This window comes from Erinaceus europaeus, chromosome 21, assembly GCF_950295315.1.
Source record: "Erinaceus europaeus chromosome 21, mEriEur2.1, whole genome shotgun sequence".
Taxonomy (NCBI): Eukaryota; Metazoa; Chordata; class Mammalia; order Eulipotyphla; family Erinaceidae; genus Erinaceus; species Erinaceus europaeus.
Window position 1 is genome coordinate 27,895,648 of NC_080182.1, and position 21,456 is coordinate 27,917,103.

A 21,456-nucleotide genomic window follows, 5' to 3' on the forward strand; every position below is an offset into this window, starting at 1 on the left:
AAAGAACTGACAAACCTACTTTCCCCTTAAAACAGTGGCTGGCTGTGCACAGCAAAAGAACCTCCAGCCAAACAGAGAGACCCTCAGAGAACGGGAGATCTTCCCCTGCCATACATCAGACAAGAGGCTAATCACCAAAATACAGAAACAGCTCACCAAAGTCAGCAACAAGAAAACAGATGACCCCATCCAAAAATGGGGAGAGGACATGGACAGGATATTCTCCACAATAGAAGAGATCCAAAAGACCTACAAACATATGGGAAAATGCTCCAAGTCTCTGACTGTCAGAGAAATGCAAATAAAGACAACAATGAGATACCACTTCACTCCTGTGAGAATGTCAGACATCAGAAGAGGTAACAGCATCAAATGCTGGAGAGGTTGTGGGGACAAAGGAACCCTCCTGCACTGCTGGTGGGAATATTAGTAGGTCCAGCCTCTGTGGAGAGCAGTCTAGAGAACTCTCAGAAGACTAGCAGTGGACCTGCCCATGGATCCTGCAGTTCTTCTCCTGGAGATAGATTCTAAGGAACCAAACACACCCATCCAAAAAGTTCTGTTCTGCTATGTTCATAGCAGCACAATTTGTAATAGCCAAAACCTGGAAGCAACCCGGGTGTATCCAACAACAGATGAGTGGCTGAGAAAGCTGTGGTCTAGATACACAATGGAATACTACTCAGCTGTGAAGAATGACGAATTCACCTTCATCTCATCTTGGATGGAACTTAAAAGGAATCAAGGAAGAAGAAGAAGGAAGTGAGATCATCCAGAAAGAGAAGGATAAAGATAAGATGATCTCACTCATAGGCAGAAGTGGAGAAATAACAGAAGGGGAAACACAAAGCAGAACTTGGACTGGGTTTGTTGTCTTGCACCAAAGTGAAGGATTCTTGCGGGGGAGAGACTTTCAGATCCTGGTGACTGATGGAGGAGGAGGACTTGGGGGGGGCATGTTTGCAGAAAACTGAGAAGTTTAATTCAGACCGACTAACTGTAAACCATTAAGTCCTCCCAGGCAAAAAGAACAGTGGCTGGCTTTTTAAAAAAATATATTTATTTTCCCTTTTGTTGTCCTTGTTTTTTCTTTTATTGTTCTTGTTGTTATTGATGTCGTCGTTGTTGTTAGATAGGACAGAGAGAAATGGAGAAGAGGGGAAGACAGAGAGGGGGAGAGAAAGACAGACACCTGCAGACCTGTGACTCCCCAGCAGGTGGGGAGCCAGGGGCTCGAACCGGGATTCTTATGCCAGTTCTTGAGCTTTGTGCCACCTGCGCTTAACCCACTGCGCTACCACCCGACTCCCTGTGGCTGGCTTTTTTATTGAGTATGTGCACTCACTGTGTGTGCTAAGAGTCTGAATCCTCTGCACACAACCCTACCTGCCTTTCACAAGCAGCCAAGGAGCCGGTCAGCGCAGGGAGGAGCGGTGGGTGGCCTGCCTCTGCGATGGCTCCCTCCCCCGCGGGCGACCCTTATCCTTATAGTCAGTGTGCCGGTGGCTGACAGAATAATTAGCTCAAGTTTCCATGCTTTGTCAGCAGCCAGAAGAAAGGGGCCATCGCCCACTCAGGGCATTCATCACTGAAAGCTCCACTGACCCCAGACGCTTCCTTAGGAAAAAGAACTCTGCATATCAAGTCAACACTTGAGAGTCAAGCAGGGAAACTCAGAGGGTCATCTGGTCTGGACATGGTGCCAAGGGGCCTGTGTTCTCAAGGAGGAGGCCTGGGCAGAGGGAAGTCTCCCGTCTGCTGCCCAGCTGCTACAGACGGGAGGGAAGGAGGGAGGGGGAGAGAGAGAGAGAGAGAGAGAGAGAGAGGAGGGCCACACCCTCTGGACAAAGAGGGAGCAGCCCCCCCCCCCCACTTCCTTAGGGCTGAGATAAAAGGCCTGCCCTTCCTGTTTCCCAGGCTCGTTTCTCAGAGCTGAGAGGTGGGCCTGGGCTCAGGAGCTGGGCCCCTTCCTCACCTCCTGACAAGGACAGGGGGCTGCCCAACTCTGCAAGGCACCGGAGGACTGCTAGGGAGAGGTGGCCATCAGAGGGGGCAGCCCTGCACAGTCAAAGTCACCCTCAGTCACACAACCCTGTCTGCCCGCAGTGAGCGTGTCCACTGTCTCCTGTGTGGCCTCATCTAGATAAGGTCATTTTGACTTGGGTATCAGCAGGCATTTCTGAGCAGCCCAGGGAGTGGCGTTGAGACAAAGCGTTTAATCCCAGGCTTTGCATGTGCCAGAGAGATGCTCTAGTTCTCCACCCCACCTCCTTCATTAATAAAACAAACAAACATCTTAAAAAAGAAAAAAGAAAGGAAGAAAGAAGGGAAAAATCACTAATGAGTACCCCACCTGGGCCAAAGCCAAAGATTCCTTTCAGATGTTAAAAGTCCTCCTTTTTGTTTCAATCTCTTGAAATGACTCCTAAGGGCCAGGAGATACCTCAACATATGAGCACACTGGATTTGCATCCTGAGGTCCCAGAGGTCCCAGGTTCATTCCCAGACACCACCATATGCCAGAATTGAATAGTGCTCTGGGGCCTCCCCCCACCCTGCACCCTTCCCCCCACACACACATATTAGTCTTAGAAAAAGGGAGAGGAGAAGGAAGGAAAGATGGAAGTCTGCTTTGCCCTGGGCTAGACTCGACTGCACTTGCACTCAGATTCTGCACAAGTCAATATACAATTTCCTCTGCTTCGTGTTCTTCTGACACTATCTTATCCCCTTAATTAGAGCCTTATGCAATCTGAGGGCAATGGCCCAGCTCTCCATATTGATGAGCCCACCGTGCATGGCTTGTAACAAAGGCAACTGATCTTATCGTGAGCACCTTGGGCTTTAATTCCACCGGGAGTTCACAGGGATGGGCCTGGCTCTAAGGCCAGTTCCCCTAGGGGCAGGGGCTCCCTCTAGTGAGGGTTCCCAGCACCTCGCTTGGGACAAGAGTACCACGGCCAGACTCTGCAGACAGAGGGGGGGCCTGTAGAGATCCACCTCAGAATCTCTCTGCCTTCCCAAGAGGTGCCTCCAAAGCTGTGCATCCCACCCAGCCTCACTTCCTGGCCGCAGCCAGTTAGGTCAGGTGTGTCACCTCAAATGTCAGTCCCTAGCTTGGAGACTGACCAGTGGCATATGTGAGCCCTGGCCAGACGCGAAGGAGGCTGAGAGCAGGTGTTGGCAGAACTGGGGTGAGGTGGACACAGCATAGCAGCCTGTAAGGCCCCTGGTGGGGTGCCCCTGGGGCAGGGCTCCTGAGAAACCGGCCAGGGAGCACTGGGCCTGAATCCATCTGTAGTGGCCAGTCCTGCGGGTCTCCTGCTGGGGTTCCAGAGACATGTGCAGTGGCCTCCCACTCTGCTGGCAAGGAGGGTCCCGACAGCGGGCTCAGAACCAGATGCCCATCTTCACCCACACGTGTTCATTCGCTCCTTCACTGATTCATGGACCCGAACATCCATCAGGTAGCCACAACCACCATTGACCTGACCAAGCTCCAGGAGGATCTGCAAATGGGTAAGACACTGCCATTGCTCTGGAGGGGTTCCAGACCTCTGGGATAAGCAACGGCACAGGACAGGCTCACTCCCATCCTAGCAGACACGGAGCACCACAGGGAGAACTGGGCACAAGTCTATGCCAGGGGTTGAAACTGGATGCAAACCAGGCTGGGTCTGGCCAGCCAATGTTTGCCTTGGCCCACATGGTGTTTTCCCTTTCTCTTCTAGGTTAGGTGCCAACATCCTGAAATGAGGACATTTCACACAGAACCCCAGATTCCTGGCTTCTGGTGGCAACGGGAAGATATGGCACAGCAGGCCGAATGCCTGCATGGCAGAGACTGGCAGCCGCTGCCCCCTATGGGGAGAGCCTGGCACTGCAGCTCGAGTCCCCTCCCGCAGCACTGCCCTCTGCCACAGGAGCCCCGGTGCCCGGCTGCCAGGCACCCTTCGTCCACAGCTGCACTTGTTACGGTCGGCCCTCACCACTTCGTGCTTCGACTTTCTTGGCTTCACTCTACCGTGGTTTTTTCAAATATATTCATCAAAAAGTTGATGGAGTCAGTGAAAATGATATAACGCGCCCTAGGTTGTCCGAGTCCATTGTAAACCTCTGTATTACAATTAAAATTAAAACAACTGTCCACATGGGCTGCAGGCCTATGTATTCGGGCACCACCACTCCTCGTGTGTGTGTGAAATCAGTGTGGGGAAGCCAAGCCATCGCGGGCTTCTCTCGGACGAGTGCCTGCATCGCTAGGCATCGGAAGCATCTTTGCTCTTGGAAGTGTTTGAGAGTTCTGAGAACCTTTATCTAAACCCGCAACGGCTCCTAAATGTTCTGCTTCTTCTAAGCCTTCTGATGATGAAACCAAACACCAGAGGAAGATGCTTACCATCCAGGAGAAGGTGAAAATTTTAGATATGGTCAGAGATGGTAAGAAAATCATGGAGGTGGCCCAGGATTCCGACTTGAGTTAGTCTACGATTCACTCCATCCGGAAAGATGAAAAGAACATTTGTGCAACAGTTACTGTCTCTTTCAACAAGGAAGCAAAGATAAAGGGGTGTTATTCTATGTCCAGAGGGCTCTAATAATGCTAAAAAACCATATTTAGAAGGTTGTAAACAGGTTTTCTATGTTCTAACTAGGAAAGTATTCACTTTATTAGTCAAGAATCTTACTTTGAGGAAATTCACTTATCTCGGTAGAGTCTGGAACTGATTAACCTCAATAAACGACTGTATAGCCTGCAACACACAAGAGCAAGCGAAATGCCCATCAGTAGATGGCTGGATAAAGAAGATATGAGACAAGGGTAGGGATAGACAGCATAATGGTTATGCAAAGAGACTCTCAGGCCTGAGGCTCCAAAGTTCCAGGTTCAATCCCCCTGCACCACCACCATAAGCCAGAGTTGAGCAGTGAGCTGGTTTAAAAAAAAAAAAAAGTGATGATGATGATGATATGGGACATCCACTCCATGGAATACTACTCTGTAGTCAAAAATGATGAGAGGGCTGAGAAGAAAGCATGGTTCTACAAAAGACTCTCACGCCTGAGGCTCCAAGGTCCAGATTCAATCTCCAGCACTACCATCAGCCAGAGCTGATCAGTGCTCTGGACTCTCTCATTAAAATAAGACAAAATATTTTTTAAAATAGGTTGTGTAGGGTAGGGGTAGATAGCATAATGATTATGCAAAGATACTCTCATGCCTGAGGCTCCGAAGTCCCAGGTTCAATCCCCGCACCACCATAAACCAGAGCTGGGCAGTGCTGTGGTGTTTCTCTCTCTCTCTGCATCTCTCTCAAAAATAAAATAAATTATTTTTTAAAAAAGGTTGTGTTGGGGAGATGGGCATCAGTGCAGCGGGTAAGCACAGGTGGCACAAAGCGCAAGGACCTGCGACATGAGGATCCCAGTTCAAGTCCCCGGCTCCCTACCTGCAGGGGAGTCGCTTCACAGGTGGTGAAGAAGGTCTGCAGGTGTCTGTCTTTCTCTCCCCTTCTCTGTCTTCCCCTCCTCTCTCCATTTCTCTCTGTCCTATCCAGCAACGACTACAACAATAATAACTACAACAATAAAACAACAAGGGCAACAAAATGGAATAAATAAATAAATATTAAAAAAATAGGTTGTGTCATTTGGAATAAAAGGGACACAACTGGAAGTGAGTATGCCAAATGAAAAAAGTAGAGATATAAAGGCCAACCAGTAAGTAGTTTCGAATGTATATGAAATACAGATGACAAAAGCAAATGAACTTGAAAAAGAAAGAAAAGGAGAAAGAGAGAGGGAGGGAGAGAGGAAGAGAGGGGAGAGAGAGGGAGAGAGAGAGGGAGAGAGAGAGGGAGAGAGAGAGGGAGAGAGAGAGGGAGAATGGGGGCCTGTGAAATAGCTTCCTTGGATGGGGGGTTGCTTTACCAAGTGCGCAAACTGGGGACAAGGCTGGTGTTGGGGACTCCACTCTCGTTCGGCTTCTGTCTCTCCACTCTCAACCTCAGAAAGGGGTGACAGGTGGTCCAGGAGGTGGCGCAGTGGATAAAGCATTGGATTCTCATCCATGAGGTTCCGAATTCAATCCCCAACAGCACATATACCAGAGTGATGTCTGGGTCTTTCTCTCTCTCTCCCCCCCCTCCTATCTTTCTTATGAATGAATGAGTAAATTAAAAAAAAAAAAAAAGCTATTGACAACAATTTAAAAAAGAAAAACAGTAACAGGACAGTTTGCTGCACTTTGTAATAACTATAGTGGTTGGTTGGGGCTGGGGGGACACAGAACCTTGGTGGAGGGTGTGGTGACTGTGGGTGGGAAGTCATACTCTGAAATCTTAGAATTTTTTAAAACATTATTAAATCACTAATATAAAGCTAAAGGGGGCAGGAGGTAGCACACTGAGTTAAGCATACATAGTACAAAGTACAAGGACCCTTGCAGGAATTAAGGTTCGAGCCCCTGGCTCCCCACCTGCAGGGGGGACGCTTCACAAGCAGTGAAGCAGGTCTGCAGGTGTCTTATCTTTCTCCCCCTCTCTGTCTCCCCTCCTCTCTCAATTTCTCTCTGTCCTATCCAATAAAATGGGAAAAAATGGCTGCCAGTAAGAGTGGATTCACAGTGCCGGCACCGAGCCCCAATGATAACCCTGGAGGCAAAGAAAATACATAAATATGGTGCAAAGCACAAGGACTGGCATAAGGATCCCCGTTCGAGCCACCATCAGCCAGAGCTGAGCAGGGCCCTGGGGGAAAAGGAGAGAGTGGGGAAGGAGAAGAGGAAAGGGGAAATGGAAGGGGGCAAGGAAAAGAGAGAGAAAAAAAAAAGAGAGAAAGAGAATAGCCACCGGGAACAGTGGAGTTGCCACCACGTACTGAGCCCCAGAGATAACTTCAGTGGCGGGGGAGGGGGGTGTCTTCACCCAGAAACAGCTCTGCTTGTGCTGCCGGCTCAGCGTGGTGCACCCTGGGCCCCGGAGCCAGGGGGAGCTGAAGGAGAAGCTGAGTGGCGTGAAGACCCGGTTGAGATGCCGATGCCCACTGCCGACTGCTGACTGTTTGGCCTGGCACAGTATCTGCCTCTCTGTGCTTGTCCCCCCTCCCCCCCTTTTTTTTTTTGCTTCCAGGGTTTTCACTGGGGCTTGGTGCCAGCACTACAAATCCACTGCTCCTGGAGGCCATTTTTCAATTTTTTTATTGAACAGGACAGAGAGAAATTGAGAGAGATGGAGAAGAGAGAGAGAGAGAGAGAGAAAGAGTCACATGCCGAGCTGCTTCACCGCTTGTGAAGTGTGTTCCCTGTAAGTGGGGAGCAGGGGCTTGAACCTCGGTGCTTGTACGTGTCCTTTCACATGGTACCATGTGTGCTAAACGGAGTGCTCCCCCACCTGGTCCCTGTGCATGTTTCCTCACAGGAAGACAAAAGTGAACAGATCTGACTCTGAACGTTGTTGTGAGGTCACCATGAAATGATGAGCATTATTTTTAATGAAATGTAGTGCTGAGGTGGAATTCAAGACATGCACACTCCAGGTGCATGCCTTACTCTGACCCTCGACATCACACAGGCTGGCACAGTGCTCTGGTCTCTTGCTCTTTCTCCCATAAAATAGTTAAAAATATATATATATGAAGTTCTTAGCCCATGTGACTATTACCAGTGGACACGAGAGAGCATCTCAAGCAGTCCTCAAGGACGTCAGGGTTCAGCCCAGGAGGGGGCGCGGGGAACAGAGTGCTAAGCTCTCAAGCATGAAGCCCTGAGCTTGGTCCCAGCACACGTGCCAGAGTGATGGCTCTGGTGTGTGTTCTCGTTCTCTCTCTCTCTCCCCCCCCCCAGCACTACATGTGCCAGAATGATACTCTGGTGTGTCAACTCTCTCTCTCTCTAAGTAAATCTTTCTTAAGAATGTTCAGGATTCCAAAGTGAGGAGATGAAGAAGACATGCTTTACACACAGAAATGCCTGAGGAAGACAGAGAATGACAAACACAACTCCACAAGGACACTCGGAAGAGTGTAAAGTCAAGCCAGTAAAGTACTCCTAAGTCCGTGTTCCCCAGATCACGTCACCATGCAGTGGGCCGGGCGGTTCAAACAGACCAGGACACAAACACTAAATCATAAAGCGACGCTGGGCACACAGAGAAACGCCCTTCTGCTCCCATCCCCGCCACACCTGCGGCCTCTGCATGGGACACTCACGGTGACAGTCTCACCTCCCCGGCCTCGACCACCTGGACCAAGCTCCACGGAGTCAGAGCTCAGGCTCAGGCCCCACCGACAAGGCCCACAACTCAGTAAGATCTCGCAGATTCCCGGACTCAGTCACCTCGGGGCTGGGGAGACAGCACAGGGTTCTGCGGAGAGACTCTCCTGCCTGAGGCTCCCAGGGCCCAGGTTCAATCCCCCACACCACCATTGCCCAGAGGCTCTGGGGAGAAAATAGATAGATAGATAGATAGATGAAAAGCGGCTGGGTGGGGAGACAGCATAATGGCTATGCAAACAGATTCTCAAGTTTGAGCCTCTGAGGCCCCAGGTTCCATCCCCAGCACCACCATCAGCAAGGCTCTGGGTTCTCTTTTTTCTTTCTTTTTTTTTTTTTTTTTTTTGCTTCCAGGGTTATCACTGGGGCTCGGTGCCTGCACTATGAATCCACTGCTCCTGGAGGCTGTTTTTTTCCCTTTTGTTGCCCTTATTGTTTATCATTGTTGTTGGATAGGACAGAGAGAAATGGAGAGAGGAGGGGAAGACAGAGAGGGGAAGAAAAAGACACCTGCAGACTTGCTTCACCACTTGTGAAGCGACCCCCCCTGCAGCTGGGGAGCCGGGCTCGGCTCGAACCAGGATCCTTTCGCTATCCTTATGCCAGTCCTTGCACTTAGCACCATGTGCGCTTAACTGGCAAGCCCCCAGGTTCTGGGCTCTTACCTACCTACCTACCTACCTACCTCTATCATTAAAATAAAATATTTTAGGACTGGGAGGTAGCATAATGGTTCTATAAAAGACTCCTGCTTGGCTCTGGGGCCCCAGGTTTAACTGAGCAGGACTGTGGGGAGAATAATAGTAGTAGTAGTAGTAGTAGTAGTAGTAGTAGAAATACTGGAGAGAGCACAGTGGTTCTGCAAAAAGACTCTCCTGCCTGAGGCTCAAGGCCCCAGGTTCAGTCCCCAGCACCACCGCCAGCCAGAGTCAGCAGAGCTCTGGGGAACATGATGATAATAATGATAGTTATAATGATGATGATGATGGGGGCTGCGGGGCATGCACAGAGGTCTGTACAGACTCTCCCGCCGAAGCCAAGGGTTCGATCCCCGGCACCACCAGCCAAGCTGATGAGGGCTCTGGGGATAACAGTAACAGTAACAATAATAACTAATAACGATGATCACCATGGTGGGGGCTGCACAGGGGCCTGCACAGGGGTCGCCGAGGCCCCGAGGCCCCGGGTTCAGCCCTCCCTGCTCACACCGCAAGGTCCCCCCGAGGGGTCTGCACAGCCGGGGCCCCTCGGCTTCCCCGCCCCGCCCCGCCCCGCCCCGGCCCGTCGTGCAGGCAACCCCGGGATGCCCGCAGGTCTGCCGCCATCGCCGCCCAGGTCGGGCTTCTCCGGCCCGCCGACTCCTCACCACTGCTCGACTTTATCTCTCCACGTCAGGACAGCCCTCATCGCGGCTCCTTTAGCGCCTCGGGGCCCGCCTCCCTCTCCTCCTCCTAGCCTCAGCAACTGCCCACGGCGGCAGCCATGGTGGCGGCCACGCTACCCTTGGCAACGCACATGCGCAGTGACCGCGCCGTGCGGAGTTGAGAGTACGCAGTCGACCAGAGGCTAGAGGCGTAAACAGGCGGCCTTGGGAGCCCAGACTGCGCCTGCGCGTAGGAGCGCGCGCTATTGGCTGAATGGGTGGGGCGGGACGTCTTTAGGGATCTAGGATCTGATTGGCTGGTCCGGGGCCATGGCGGCCTTGGTGGGATGGAGATGCAGGTGAATGTTGGACTCTGTGTCCGCGGGGCGTTGGGATCTGACTCCGCTGCACGGGCAGAGCGGCTCGGCCTGTCACCCACTACTGCGTCCGCTCGAGTGCCTCGGCTCGGATGGAGGCAGCCAGCCTGGAGGGCCGCGGAGCTGCTCCCTGCGACCCCCGGCAAGTCGCTGTCCCTTGGGGTCGCGGGGGGTCACGCGGGGGGTGGGGAGCTGAAGCCGCAGCGACCCGGGAAGCCTCGGGGCACTTGTGTGAAGCACGTGCGAGGTGACCCGCGGACGCAGCCCCGGGACGCCCCCACCTCGCGACCCCAAGTGTCCAGGGCGGCTGGGCAACCGGAGAAGGGTCTGCAGGGCGGGAGTGGGGGGCAGCCAGAGGGAGACAGCCAGAGGGGCCAGAGGGCGGGCGGCACTGGATCGACCTTCTCATGGTGCATCCCGTGAGTACCCATTCATTGGGGAAACTGACGATCCTTCCTAGCCGACTGAATCCACATGGATCCCAGTCACTTTCAAAGCCAGCAACAAGCAGCTCCTGACAGCTTTCAACCTGACCTGTTGACTGGCTACGGAAGAAGGGCAAACGCTAGAAGAAGAAGAAGAAAGCCAGAGGGGCACAGCCGGGGGGACGGGACAACCTGGGACAGCTGGGGGGACAGCCTGGGGGAGTGTGACTGTGTGTGTGACTCTCCTTTTTCTTCCAAACTGAATCTTCAGAACTTCCTGCTCAGAGGGAGAAAAGAGACTTCTTGGACAGGCAGTTAGTAAGTGGTACTTGCTGGGAGTTCAGCCCAACCTGTCGGCTTCAGAGTTGCGGAGTTTTTTTTATTTTCAAACAGGTTCAGTTTCCTTATCTCGAGCAACTTGGACTAAACAGTTTTTTAAAGGTTTTTTGTTTGTTTGCTTGTTTGTTTATTCTATTCTGTTTATTTTGGATAGAGACAGAAATTGAGAAGGAGGGGGAAGTAGAGAGGGAGAGAGACAGTGGTCCGGGCAGATGATGGCACAATGGATAAATCATTGGACTCTCAAACATGAGGTTCAGAGTTCAGTCCCAGGTGGCACATGTACCCGTGATGTCTGGTTCTCTCTCTCTCCTCCTGTCTTTCTCATTGATGTATAAATAAAATCTTTAAAAAGAGAATCAGGCACACCTCCACCAGGCCCCAGCGTTTTTTCAAGTGTCTCCCGGCTGCCCAAAATTAAGCTTAACCCCCAATTGCTTCTGAAGACCTTGGTCCTAATTCTAGTTCATTGTGAGTTCTTGCTCCATTTCCCCATTTGTAGAAGAGACAGCAGTTAGATATTTCTGTGGACTTTTTAAATTTGTGGTTTAGTGATCAGAATGCATAACTGAAAATTTCCTATAAGATGGGGGAGGGTGGTGGTATTAGATCAAATTTAGTAGGTGTGGGTCTTGGTGTCCGTTCTGCAAGTAAATGAATCTTCCTGTTGCTCAGTTTCATCAATAAAATAATTGTAGCCTGTACCCAGCCTGTCTCACAATGATTAAGAGCAAAGATCTGAAATATATATCAGAAATTATTTACTTTTTGGATGGTTACACTGGGTGGAAATGATAGACATGCTGCCCTAGAAAAATGCTTGTATAGTGGTCCAGGAGGTGGCACAGTGGATATAGCATTGGACTCTGAATTGTGAGGGTCCTAAGTTGAATCCCCAGCAGCACGTGTACCAGAGTGATGTCTGGTTCTTTCTGTCCTCCTGTCTTCTTCATGAATAAATAAATAAATAAAATCGTTAGAAGGAAAAATGCCCATATACATGAGATTTTTGCCTCATTTATCTAGGGGAGGGCAAAGGGTGAATTGATATTGGTTCACAATCTTAAACATAAGCAAAGAGTTTCCGGAACACACTATAATAACTTCATTCCACTATAAAGAAGAGAAAAGTCTTCTCTGTAGAGGGCTGGAGCTTTTCAGCATGCTGAGATTCCTGGTCCTTAAACCACGTTGAAGGGCTGGAAGCTTTCAGATGGCAGACATATCATCCAGCAGCACAAGCTCCACACTGACTCAATCTCTCCCAGAGTCAGCATAGTTGATGTGGTTTATATCCTATCACAGACTGAAATTCAATAAGCAAAAAAAAAAAAGGAAAAAAATATTTAACTGGGCTAATTCCGTGTGTGTGTGTGTGTGTTTTGTTTTTCTTCTCCAGTGAGGAAGACATCGCTGTGGGATCAGGAAGGGTAGGAGATGATGAGAAACAAATGATGGTAGGAAGCAGCAGTGAATGTAATTCTGGGCCACAAGAATCCACTGCTTCTGCCCAGTCTGGTGGCATGCCAGTAACAGAATGCCACAGGCCTGTCCCCTGTGGGTGGGAAAGAATCGTGAAGCAAAGGTTATCTGGGAAGACAGCAGGAAGATACGATGTATATTTGATCAGGTGAGTATATAAGGCGATAAAAAAATGTGATCAAATAATTTTATCTAAGCTGGCGGCCAGAAGGCACAGAAGAAGTCGTGACTTTCTCTTTCTCCTGCAAACCCGTCATGAATTCTCTTCCTTCAGTTGCATGGGGTAGTTGCGCCAAGTGGTCTGGAGAAAAGTATATACTTTTCCCTACTGTGAAAGGCTAGTGGTAAGATAGCACATGAATTCTATTTGTGAAGTTCTGTTAAGCTTTAGGGGGAGTGATCAAACAGTCCCATTTGATCAGCTTTTAGTTATTAATTATCGAGAGAGTTATTAATTATTAGAGAGTGTCTCTCTAACACATTTGATGCTGTGGGTTAAACTCATGACCCCATGTTTGTAAATTCAGATCTGGCATCTAAGACACTTCCCAGGTCACTGTCTTTGTGTTTTGAGTGACAATTATCCACAGCAGCCCCTGGGAATTATTCATTAGAAACCTGAAATGTGTTCACTCAGTTCTTTGTAAAGTCACTTTTATAATCTAGCAATAAGTTTTCTTTAATATCATTTTTTCTAGCCCCCAAGGACTCAAGTTCAGATCAAAAAGTTCACTTGCTAATTATCTTCTCAAAAATGGAGAGACTTATCTTAAGCCAGAAGATTTTGATTTCACTGTACCTTCTAAAAAGGGCCTCAAGCCAGAACATAAGCACTGCAGCAGGGCAGCTCTGTCATCACCCCAACCCCAGGGGGAAAGTGGTAACTCAAGCCAGAACCTCAAGACACCAAGGAAATGGGAAAAGGACGTGTGTCCTCTGCCAAGTGGTACTTCTGAGTCGCAGGCAAGCAAAGAGCTGTCTGATGTGAGCTCCACCCACTTGCTTTTGAAAGAAGTGATTGCTAACGATGCTGACTCCAAGAAGGGCAGAAAATCCAAAAGAAAGCCAACAGATTTGAATGGAATTAAGACTGAGAAATCTAATGCCGGATGCCAGAAGTGTCTTCCAGATACCATTCGGAGAACCAGAAAGAGAAAAGCTGTGTATAGTCAAGCAGACACTGGAGCTGAAGCCCGTGTAGAAGGAAGCCACCTTGCCAGAACCTCCTGCATTCCCGATGCCAGTGAGAGCAACGAGGCCCCTGCTGTGACCAGTAAAGAGAAGAAACTGGAAAAACAAAACCCTTTGAGTTCAGGGCCAAATTTTCCTTGTGAACAAATAGCTTCTGACACCTCAGACAAATTGTGCCCAACCGAAGAAGCAGAGCGCAGCAAGCATGACGGCCCCTTTATAGACTCAATGGAAAGGAGGACAGAAGTAGAAGTCCCGGAAAGGAAGGAAGATTTGCATATTGACAATTTAAAGTGTGGCTCTGAAGTGAATGGCAGCTGCCCGCAAACTGAAAAAGAATTTCCTCCTGTGAAACTGTCTCAAGGTATCAGTGCACTCAAGTGTGATTGCACGTGGGAGGAGTGGATACCCCTCCTGGGTCTTCTACTGCAGGCCTTTGCCCACTTACAAAGGACGAGAAGAAAGCAATGGGGCCAAACACTAGATCCACTTGATCTCACATGACCATCACCCCCTCCCTGTAGCAGAAAGGAACCTGCCTGCCTTGGTCCTTCATTGGTTTCTGCCACCATCTTTTTATTTTATTATTATTATTTTTACTATCTTTATTTATTAGATACAGACAGCCAGAAATTGAGAAGGAAGGGAGTGATAAATCGGGAAAGAGACACCTGCAGCCCTACTTCACCTCTCATGAAGCTTTCCCCCTGCAGGTGGGGATCGGGGCTTGAACCTGGGTCCTTGCACATTGTAACATGTGCACTCAACCAGGTCCACCACCATCTTTTTATGCTCTGATAGCTTTCCCTTCTCCCCATCTCCTTTCCACCATCAATCTTAAGATAAAGAAAGAAAAAAGGATAAAGAAAGAAAAAAGCAAAGTTGGGGTGGGGCAAAATGGTAACACCTGCTTGAGCACGCGCATCACCAAGTTCAAGGGCCTGTATTTGAACCCTACCCCCACCTGCAGGGGACACTTCACGAGCTCTGAAACAGCTCTCTCTCTCTCCCCCTATCTTCCCCCTCCTCTCTTAATTTCTCTCTGTCCTCTCTAATAAAAATTTTTAAAAAGAAAAAAAATGACCTCCAGGAGCAGTAGATGCTAGTGCAGGCACCAAGACCCAATAGTAATCCTGGTGGCAAAAAAAAAAAAAAAAAAAAAGATATATATATATATATTTTTTAAATATTCCTTTATGTATAAAAAAGTGTTGAGCAGATTCTTTTCAACATGAGCCAGTAAGTGGGTAGAAAATAAAAGCTAAGTTTATTAATAATAAAGAATAAAACAATGTCTTCACACCCATCCTGTTATTTACTCCTGATAGGCAGTCCCAGTTTAATTTTGTCTGTATCACAGTCGTTTTATTTTCTATTATAATGTAATACCTCTCTAAACTGCTTGGAAACACTAAATAATTCAAAGCACTAATCACATACTTCATCTATTATTTGTAGTGTGCTTTTTATACAGAGTTCAGCTTAGCAGCTCAGCTTTTATAATTCCTCAGTGAATTAGAGATAAAAAGGCCTTTAAGCAGCCCTGTAGTAGTCACTCTTTATGCCATTACAGTGTAATGAATAACTCCTTTAAAGAATAATGGTAATGTTACTTAAAGTCTTGTGAGGCCACAGCCTGTACAGATTGCAGGAGCAGAGGGTTAGACATGACTCCTGCTCTCGAGCCCACTCCCTTTATTATCTTGACTGTGCATGGGATTTCTCAACATCGTAACAGGAAGTGGCAACATGTGCCTAGGACCTGCCAGAGAATTCTTCAAGTTTTGCCTCTAACAACTTCTTAAAGCCTTGAGGCTCATGGAAACTTAGTGCTAGTTGCATAGGCAAATTAAATATTAAAAACATCATTTTCCAACTGCAAGGGAAAGTATCCTCTTCCCATACTTAAGGAAGCCTAGTTCTGGTTATAACATGACGTGAGCAGAGACTAAGCCGGCCAGTGAGATGATACAGCCTTTCCCTTTGACTCCATTCAAACTGCAGAGACAACTGAGCCTGACTTAGTCTCCTCGTAGTGAGGCCAGTCAGGGATTAGTTAATAGGAACGGACAGAGAAAATACTACTCAGTAGCCAATAAAAGCAGTTTCCTTTATTCCAACTCTTCCCCCTCTGCCAGGCCTTCCCTGGTGAAACCAGTATAGCTGTGGCACTAACATGGAGCCCTGGCCCCTTGTCCCAGTGTCCAGCCTCTCCTGCTGTGCTTCTGAGTTGCTCCCTGACTGCCATGTCTTCATCTCTGAGATGGAAGCAGTCACCTGTCCTGTCCTGTTTTCCATATCAAGGGTGTTGTAAAGTCTAAAGAGACTCTCCTCTCTGCCTCTCTCTGTATCTCTGTCATGAAAAGAAAGTAAATTATATATATATTAAAAAAGTGAAGTCTAAGGAGAAGTAAGAAAGATTGTCTCATGCCACACAAATGCAGGGTGTCATTAACTGATGTCCAGATGCCAGGATATGGCCAGAGGGACTTATTTAATATGAATTCAGAATCACCTTAGATGCTGGGAAGCTTGCTGACATTGATCAAACAGCCTTGGTTAAGTTTACTGAGCTGCCCAGAAACAGTGGCATCAAGTGTCCCAAGGTCTAGGCCTTAAGTTCTTCTTCGAGTGCTGGTTGTGATAGAGACAAGCAGAGAGAGTGAGAACGCATCAGAGCTTCCTCCGTTGCAGTGCAGGCCAGACTCGAACCTGGGCCGCACACATGGCAAGGCAGCACGCTGCTCAAGGAGCTATTTTGCCAGCCCTCTGGGTTATATCTTTTTTTCCTCCTTTTTTTTTAAATACATAAAGTGTTTTTAAAATTATTTTTATTTATTTATTTGATAGAGACAGAAATCTAGAGAGAAGGGGAGAGACAGAGAGACACCTGTAGCCCTGCTTCATCACTTGTAAAGCTTTCCCCCTACAGGTGGGGACAAGGGGCTTGAACCCAGTTCCTTGCGCACTGTAACCTATGTGCTTAACCAGGTGTGCCACCACCCAACCCCTATCCTTTCTTTTTTGAAAGAAATGTTCACTACAGAAAGTTAAGAGAAGCATTACTATTCAGCAACAGCCATTACACCATTTTGGGCTCACTATTCTAATCTCTGTATGATATACTTTTTTTTTATTATTATTTTTTAATATTTATTTATTCCCTTTTGTTGCCCTTGTTGCTTTATTGTTGTAGTTATCATTGTTATTGTTGTTGTTGGATAGGACAGAGAGAAATGGAGAGAGGAGGGAAAGACAGAGGGGGAGAGAAAGACAGACACCTGCAGACCTGCTTCACCGCCTGTGAAGTGACTCCCCTGCAGGTGGGGAGCCGGGTGCTCGAACCAGGATCCTTATGTCGGTCCTTGCGCTTTGCTCCACCTGCACTTAACCCGTTGTACTACCGCCTGACTCCCTATTATTATTATTTTGCCTCCAGGGTTATCGCTGGGGCTGGTGCCTACACTATGAATCCACTGATGGAGGCCATTTTTCCCATTTTGTATTTTGTTGCCCTTGTTGTAGTTAATGCTGTTACTGTTGTCATAGCTGTTGTTAGATAGAACAGAGAGGAGGGGAAGACAGAGATGGGGAGAGAAAGATAGACTAATGCAGACCTGTTTTACCACCTGTGAAGCAGCTCCCCTGCAGCTGGGGAGCTGGGGGCTCAAACCGGGATCCTCAAGCCAGCCCTTGCGCTTTGTGCCATATGCTCTTAACCCGCTGTGATACTGCCCAACCCTCTATCATATACTTCTTTTTTGTTAATTGGGATCATAAGTAGACTTACTGTTTTCACTTGAAAGGTGAGATGGGAGAGTGCATGATAGGGCGGGGGTAGATAGCATAATGGTTAAGCAAACAGACTCAGGCCTGAGGTCACAAGTTCCCAAGTTGAACACCCCCCCCCCCATCATAAGCCAGAGCTGAGCAATACTCTGGTATAAAAAGATAAATAAAATAAAGTACATGATACAGGCTCAGTTTTTTTAGGACAGATAAATCATGGAGAACTCACATGACCGTGATTAACTGCATGAACTTAGGAGGCTGGATCTGAATTTCACCTCTGATAGCTGTGTGACCTTGGGAGAGTGACTTTGCCTCTCTATGCCTCAGTTTTATTACCTGCAAAGTAGAGAGAAGACAGCACCTGGGCCATAGCACACTGGTTTCTTTGTTGTTACTTGCATCCCTGAGTATTTATCTAGACTAAACCATACCTTTTACAAACTCCACTCTTCCTTTCCAGAAAGCAACTTCCCCCGGATGCACAGAGAAAAGAGGAAAACAAGCCTGTATTTCTCCAACAAATACAACAGAGAAGGTAGAGTTCTTCCCAGCCAGAAAGCCAGACTAAGCAGCTGTCAGGTGCTCAGTTCTGACGCTGTGTGTTCATTTAGCCCTTAGCCCACCACGTCGCAAGGCCTTCAAGAAGTGGACACCTCCCCGCTCACCCTTCAATCTCATCCAAGAGACGCTCTTTCACGACCCGTGGAAGCTCCTCATCGCGACCATATTTCTCAACCGGACTTCGGGTTTGTGCACTGCTCCCTCTTTGTCTTGGGAGGAGAGGGCCTGAGGCACTCAGCAGACCTGAGTGTGAGTTTGAGTGAGCCTTTGACGGCAAGAGCAGCTGGGGCTGCCCTTCCAGCCCTCTAGCTCCTGGCCGGAGAGTCAGACTTAGGAACAGCCTCCCTGCACAGGGGCTGGCTTGCATTTCTCTTCGCTGGGTTGTCAGAAAGTCATGCCATATTTTGCTCTGTTTTTCTGTGCAAAAATGCGTGGCGACTTTTCCAGCAGCCCAGCATTTCCGAGCAAGTGGTGGTTCTCCATGAACACTCTGGATGCGGCCCCCTCCACCCCGGCACACGTCGCAGTGTCTTCCCTTGACTGCCCCCTCTCTCTCTGGTGTCTTGTGCTTGCTCTTACTCTGGTCATCTTGATGATGCAATCATTTAAAAACCTGTATCTTGGGCCGGGAGATAGCTCTTACAGCAGAGTGCACATGTCACCATACCCAAGGGTCTGGGTCCACAGACAAGCTTATATGAGACCAGAGGGAACTCCATGAGTGGTGGGTTGGTGCTGTGGTCTCTCTCTCTCTCTGAAATTTAAAGGAAAAAAGGGGGAGGGCATTGGGAGCAGTGGAATTGTGTCCACGCTAGGCCCTGGTACAGACAGACAAACATCACTGTCCTGCAAGGCTGGTTTTCAGCATTATTTAAACTGTGAACCAACAGGCTAACTGACCTGTGACTCTGACGTGGCCATTGACTGTAGCTCTCATCGGTAGAATCACACTGCTGTCTTTCCTGCCCAGGAAAAATGGCGATCCCAGTACTTTGGGAGTTTCTGGAGAAATACCCTTCAGCTGAGGTTGCACGAGCTGCAGACTGGAGAGATGTGTCAGAGCTCCTTAAACCTCTCGGTCTGTATGATCTCCGAGCAAAGACAATCATCAAGTTTTCAGGTACTTGTCCACACACGGGAGCAGTCCCTGTTGTGAAACGCCACATTTTAAACCCGAGTGTCCTCTGAGCCAACACTGACAGAGGCCATTCAGCACAAGTGCCCCAGCCCGCCATCTCCTGCTGACCCAGGTGGTAAATCTACCCAGCAATGGGCAGCCCATTCGGGCAGAACTGGAGGAAGAAGTCAGCCAAGCAGAAAGCCTAGTGGGCAGTGAGGACATTCTGTCTGCCTCATGAGCATGGCACAGAGTAGTGGTAGCAGGGGATTCAGAGTGAAGCCCCATCCCAGCTGAGCTTTGTGGCCCCCACCCCAGCTCCCCAGCCCCCCACAGCACATGTTGGGGCTGTGCCTTCCTCCAGGCTGAGCTGACACTGGGCTGCTGTGTTCTCAGATGAATACCTGACAAAGCAGTGGCGATACCCCATTGAGCTTCACGGCATTGGCAAGTATGGCAACGACTCCTACCGGATTTTTTGTGTCAATGAGTGGAAGCAGGTAAGGAGGCCTAGCCAAAACGCCATCAGCACAAGTCGGTTCTGAGGCAAAACGACCCCGCCTGGGGTGGGCAGATCTGGGCTTTGGACGCGTGTGTTACTGCAGTCACAACTAGCTCTGTTCACAGAGTGGGGGCAGTAAGTGGTGTGGGGTTATTGGCATCCGGGCAAGAGGACAGACATGTTCCACATCCAGAAAGACCCGGTGTGGCCTTGGCTGGCCTCCAGCTATCAGTCACTTCTCCCGGTCATTCCTCATCCTGGGCCATCTCCAGGCCTGAGCTGGCTCCTGCCATTGTCAGAAATGTCTCTCTGGGAAAAAAAAAAAGAAAGAAAGAAATGTCTTTCTGCAGGAAGCAGGCAAGTGTGGGCCTGGCCATGTTCTCTCGGGCCTCTCCCAGTGCTCTCAAGGCTACTTTGTAGTGACCACTGCCCCTGCTGCAGAGTCGGCCCGGCCGGGGGTGGACAGCCCTCAGTCTGACTTAGCCTCAGACCTTTTGCCAGGTCTGGTCAAGCCCCTCCTGCCCCACCCTTGACTGGACCCGAGTGGTCCATGTAGCCCTCAGTGATGAGGCTGCCTGGGGAACGGACTGGTAACGCTTGGCCATGCTGCCACCACCCACCTTGCCTCAGTGCTGGAAGGGGAAGTACTTTGCAGTCTGTAGGGAATCACCTTCTAGTCAGGGGTTACCTCACACACCCACACACCGTGAGCCCCACCTAGCGGTGCTTACAATGCCTGCGTGTCATCCTAAGCGCTGCTGTCCCCTCATCCTCTGTAAAGCCCAGTTTTAGAAATGCATCTCTGACGCATGTACCCAGGGGCTCTGTCTCCTCACAGGGGCTCTGTCTCCTGAAGTGCTGTGTCTCCTCCAGGTGCACCCTGAAGACCACAAGCTCAATAAGTATCACGACTGGCTTTGGGAGAACCATGAGAAGTTAAGCCTATCTTGAAACGCTGAAGCTCCCAAGCTTGCTTTCTATCCAGCGCTTTGCACTTTGAAGAGTCCACTGAGCACAGCTGCCTTTCAGATGTCTAGATCTTAGTCAGCCCCACCAGAAGCCTAACCGCGTCTCCTTCTCATGCTGCCGTTGACAGAGCTCTGCCGCTGAGTGGGCGTGATGCTGTTTTGAGATTTTTCAAAATAAACTGTTGATTGACAGTAATCCTAAAAATGTGTGCTCTCTCCAATCAGAAACATAATTTGAGGTGAAAAAAAAAAAGACTTTTCTCCACCATCAATAATATAAAACAAATGTCTATCAACCTTGCTTGAAGGGAAATGACGGCTTGCTGTTCTCTTTGTATAAAAACTCTTCTGTACAGTTGTCATGTGAAGATACCACCAAAGAATCTCCAGCCAGACGTGGCGAGAGGAGCGTCCTCAGTGTGATGTGGCAACTAATGAGAGGATCTCTGGCTCTGGGGCCAGGGAGGCTCTGCGGTTCTTCAGCAGGACAGCTCGGAGAACTTGGCATGTGTCTATGTCTCGCTCCCTCTCTCACTGTTCATCTGCCTCTCTCGCTCATGGCTCAGTGGTGACATGTGCGTGTGAGGCCCTGAGTTCAGTCTTCACGTACAGTGATTCCAGGGACTCAGGCGGTACAGCAGGTTAAGCGCAGGTGGCGCAAAGCGCAAGGGCCAGCATGAGGATCCCTGTTCAAGCCTCTGGCTCCCTGTTGAAGCCTCTGCTTCACAGGTGGTGAAGCAGGTCTGCAGGTGTCTGTCTTTCTCTCCCCCTCTCTGTCTTCCCCTCCTCTCTCCATTTCACTCTGTCCTATCCAACAACAGTGACATCAATAACAACAACAATCAAGTGTAGCAAAAGGGAATAAATAAATATTTTTAAAAATAAATAAAGTGATTCCAGAAGAAACACAGGGCTCTGGCCTCATCCGGTGACGCAGTTCCCACTTTGCTGTGCCCCCATGTCCGGTCGGTGGCCAGATGTGAGCATTGACCTACAGCTGATCCAGGTGAAGACTCGGCCTACCCCATGTCACTTGGCTCCCTCGGGAGCACTTAGCTCTCTCTCCT

General features: G+C 49.2%; 2 protein-coding genes across 12 annotated transcripts in view; one reads left to right on the plus strand and one right to left on the minus strand.

Moving 5' to 3' along the window:
• IFT122 (intraflagellar transport 122) overlaps positions 1-9,814 on the minus strand; it is a 58,567-nt gene extending 48,753 nt beyond the window's left edge. For 3 of the 8 annotated variants that reach the window (XM_060180660.1, XM_060180658.1, XM_060180657.1), the window contains exon 1: positions 9,639-9,800. In XM_060180660.1, the coding sequence (XP_060036643.1) occupies positions 9,639-9,679 (41 nt within the window). In that variant the 5' untranslated portion in view covers positions 9,680-9,800. Of the gene's footprint in view, positions 1-9,638 lie in introns of all 8 variants that reach the window. The other 5 variants (XR_009547080.1, XM_060180659.1, XM_007517081.3 and 2 more) reach the window with 5 other exon arrangements.
• A 158-nt stretch (positions 9,815-9,972) lies between these two features.
• On the plus strand, positions 9,973-21,090 carry MBD4 (methyl-CpG binding domain 4, DNA glycosylase). Of its 4 annotated transcripts, none has more exons than XM_060180663.1 (8): positions 9,973-10,158; positions 12,180-12,406; positions 12,957-13,813; positions 17,702-17,776; positions 17,853-17,987; positions 18,773-18,922; positions 19,316-19,419; positions 20,746-21,090. In XM_060180663.1, exons 1-8 carry the CDS (start codon positions 10,105-10,107, stop codon positions 20,959-20,961), a joined length of 1,818 nt encoding a protein of 605 aa, XP_060036646.1. In that variant the 5' UTR covers positions 9,973-10,104; the 3' UTR covers positions 20,962-21,090. The 4 variants fall into 4 exon arrangements, with proteins under 4 accessions (XP_060036646.1, XP_060036647.1, XP_060036648.1 ...); XM_060180664.1 differs by lacking the exon at positions 20,746-21,090 and adding an exon at positions 20,241-20,594; XM_060180665.1 differs by lacking the exon at positions 20,746-21,090 and adding an exon at positions 20,260-20,594.
• The last annotated feature ends 366 nt before the right edge of the window (positions 21,091-21,456 follow it).

What these genes read in the sequence shown, in the direction of transcription:
- MBD4 (XM_060180663.1), top strand. Translation starts at nt 10,105, where the DNA reads ATGGAGGCAGCCAGCCTGGAGGGCCGCGGAGCTGCTCCCTGCGACCCC. An exon ending in ATTTCTCAACCGGACTTCGG is followed by an intron (nt 17,988 to 18,772) that starts GTTTGTGCACTG and finishes TTTCCTGCCCAG; the next exon opens with GAAAAATGGCGATCCCAGTA. An exon ending in GACAATCATCAAGTTTTCAG is followed by an intron (nt 18,923 to 19,315) that starts GTACTTGTCCAC and finishes CTGTGTTCTCAG; the next exon opens with ATGAATACCTGACAAAGCAG.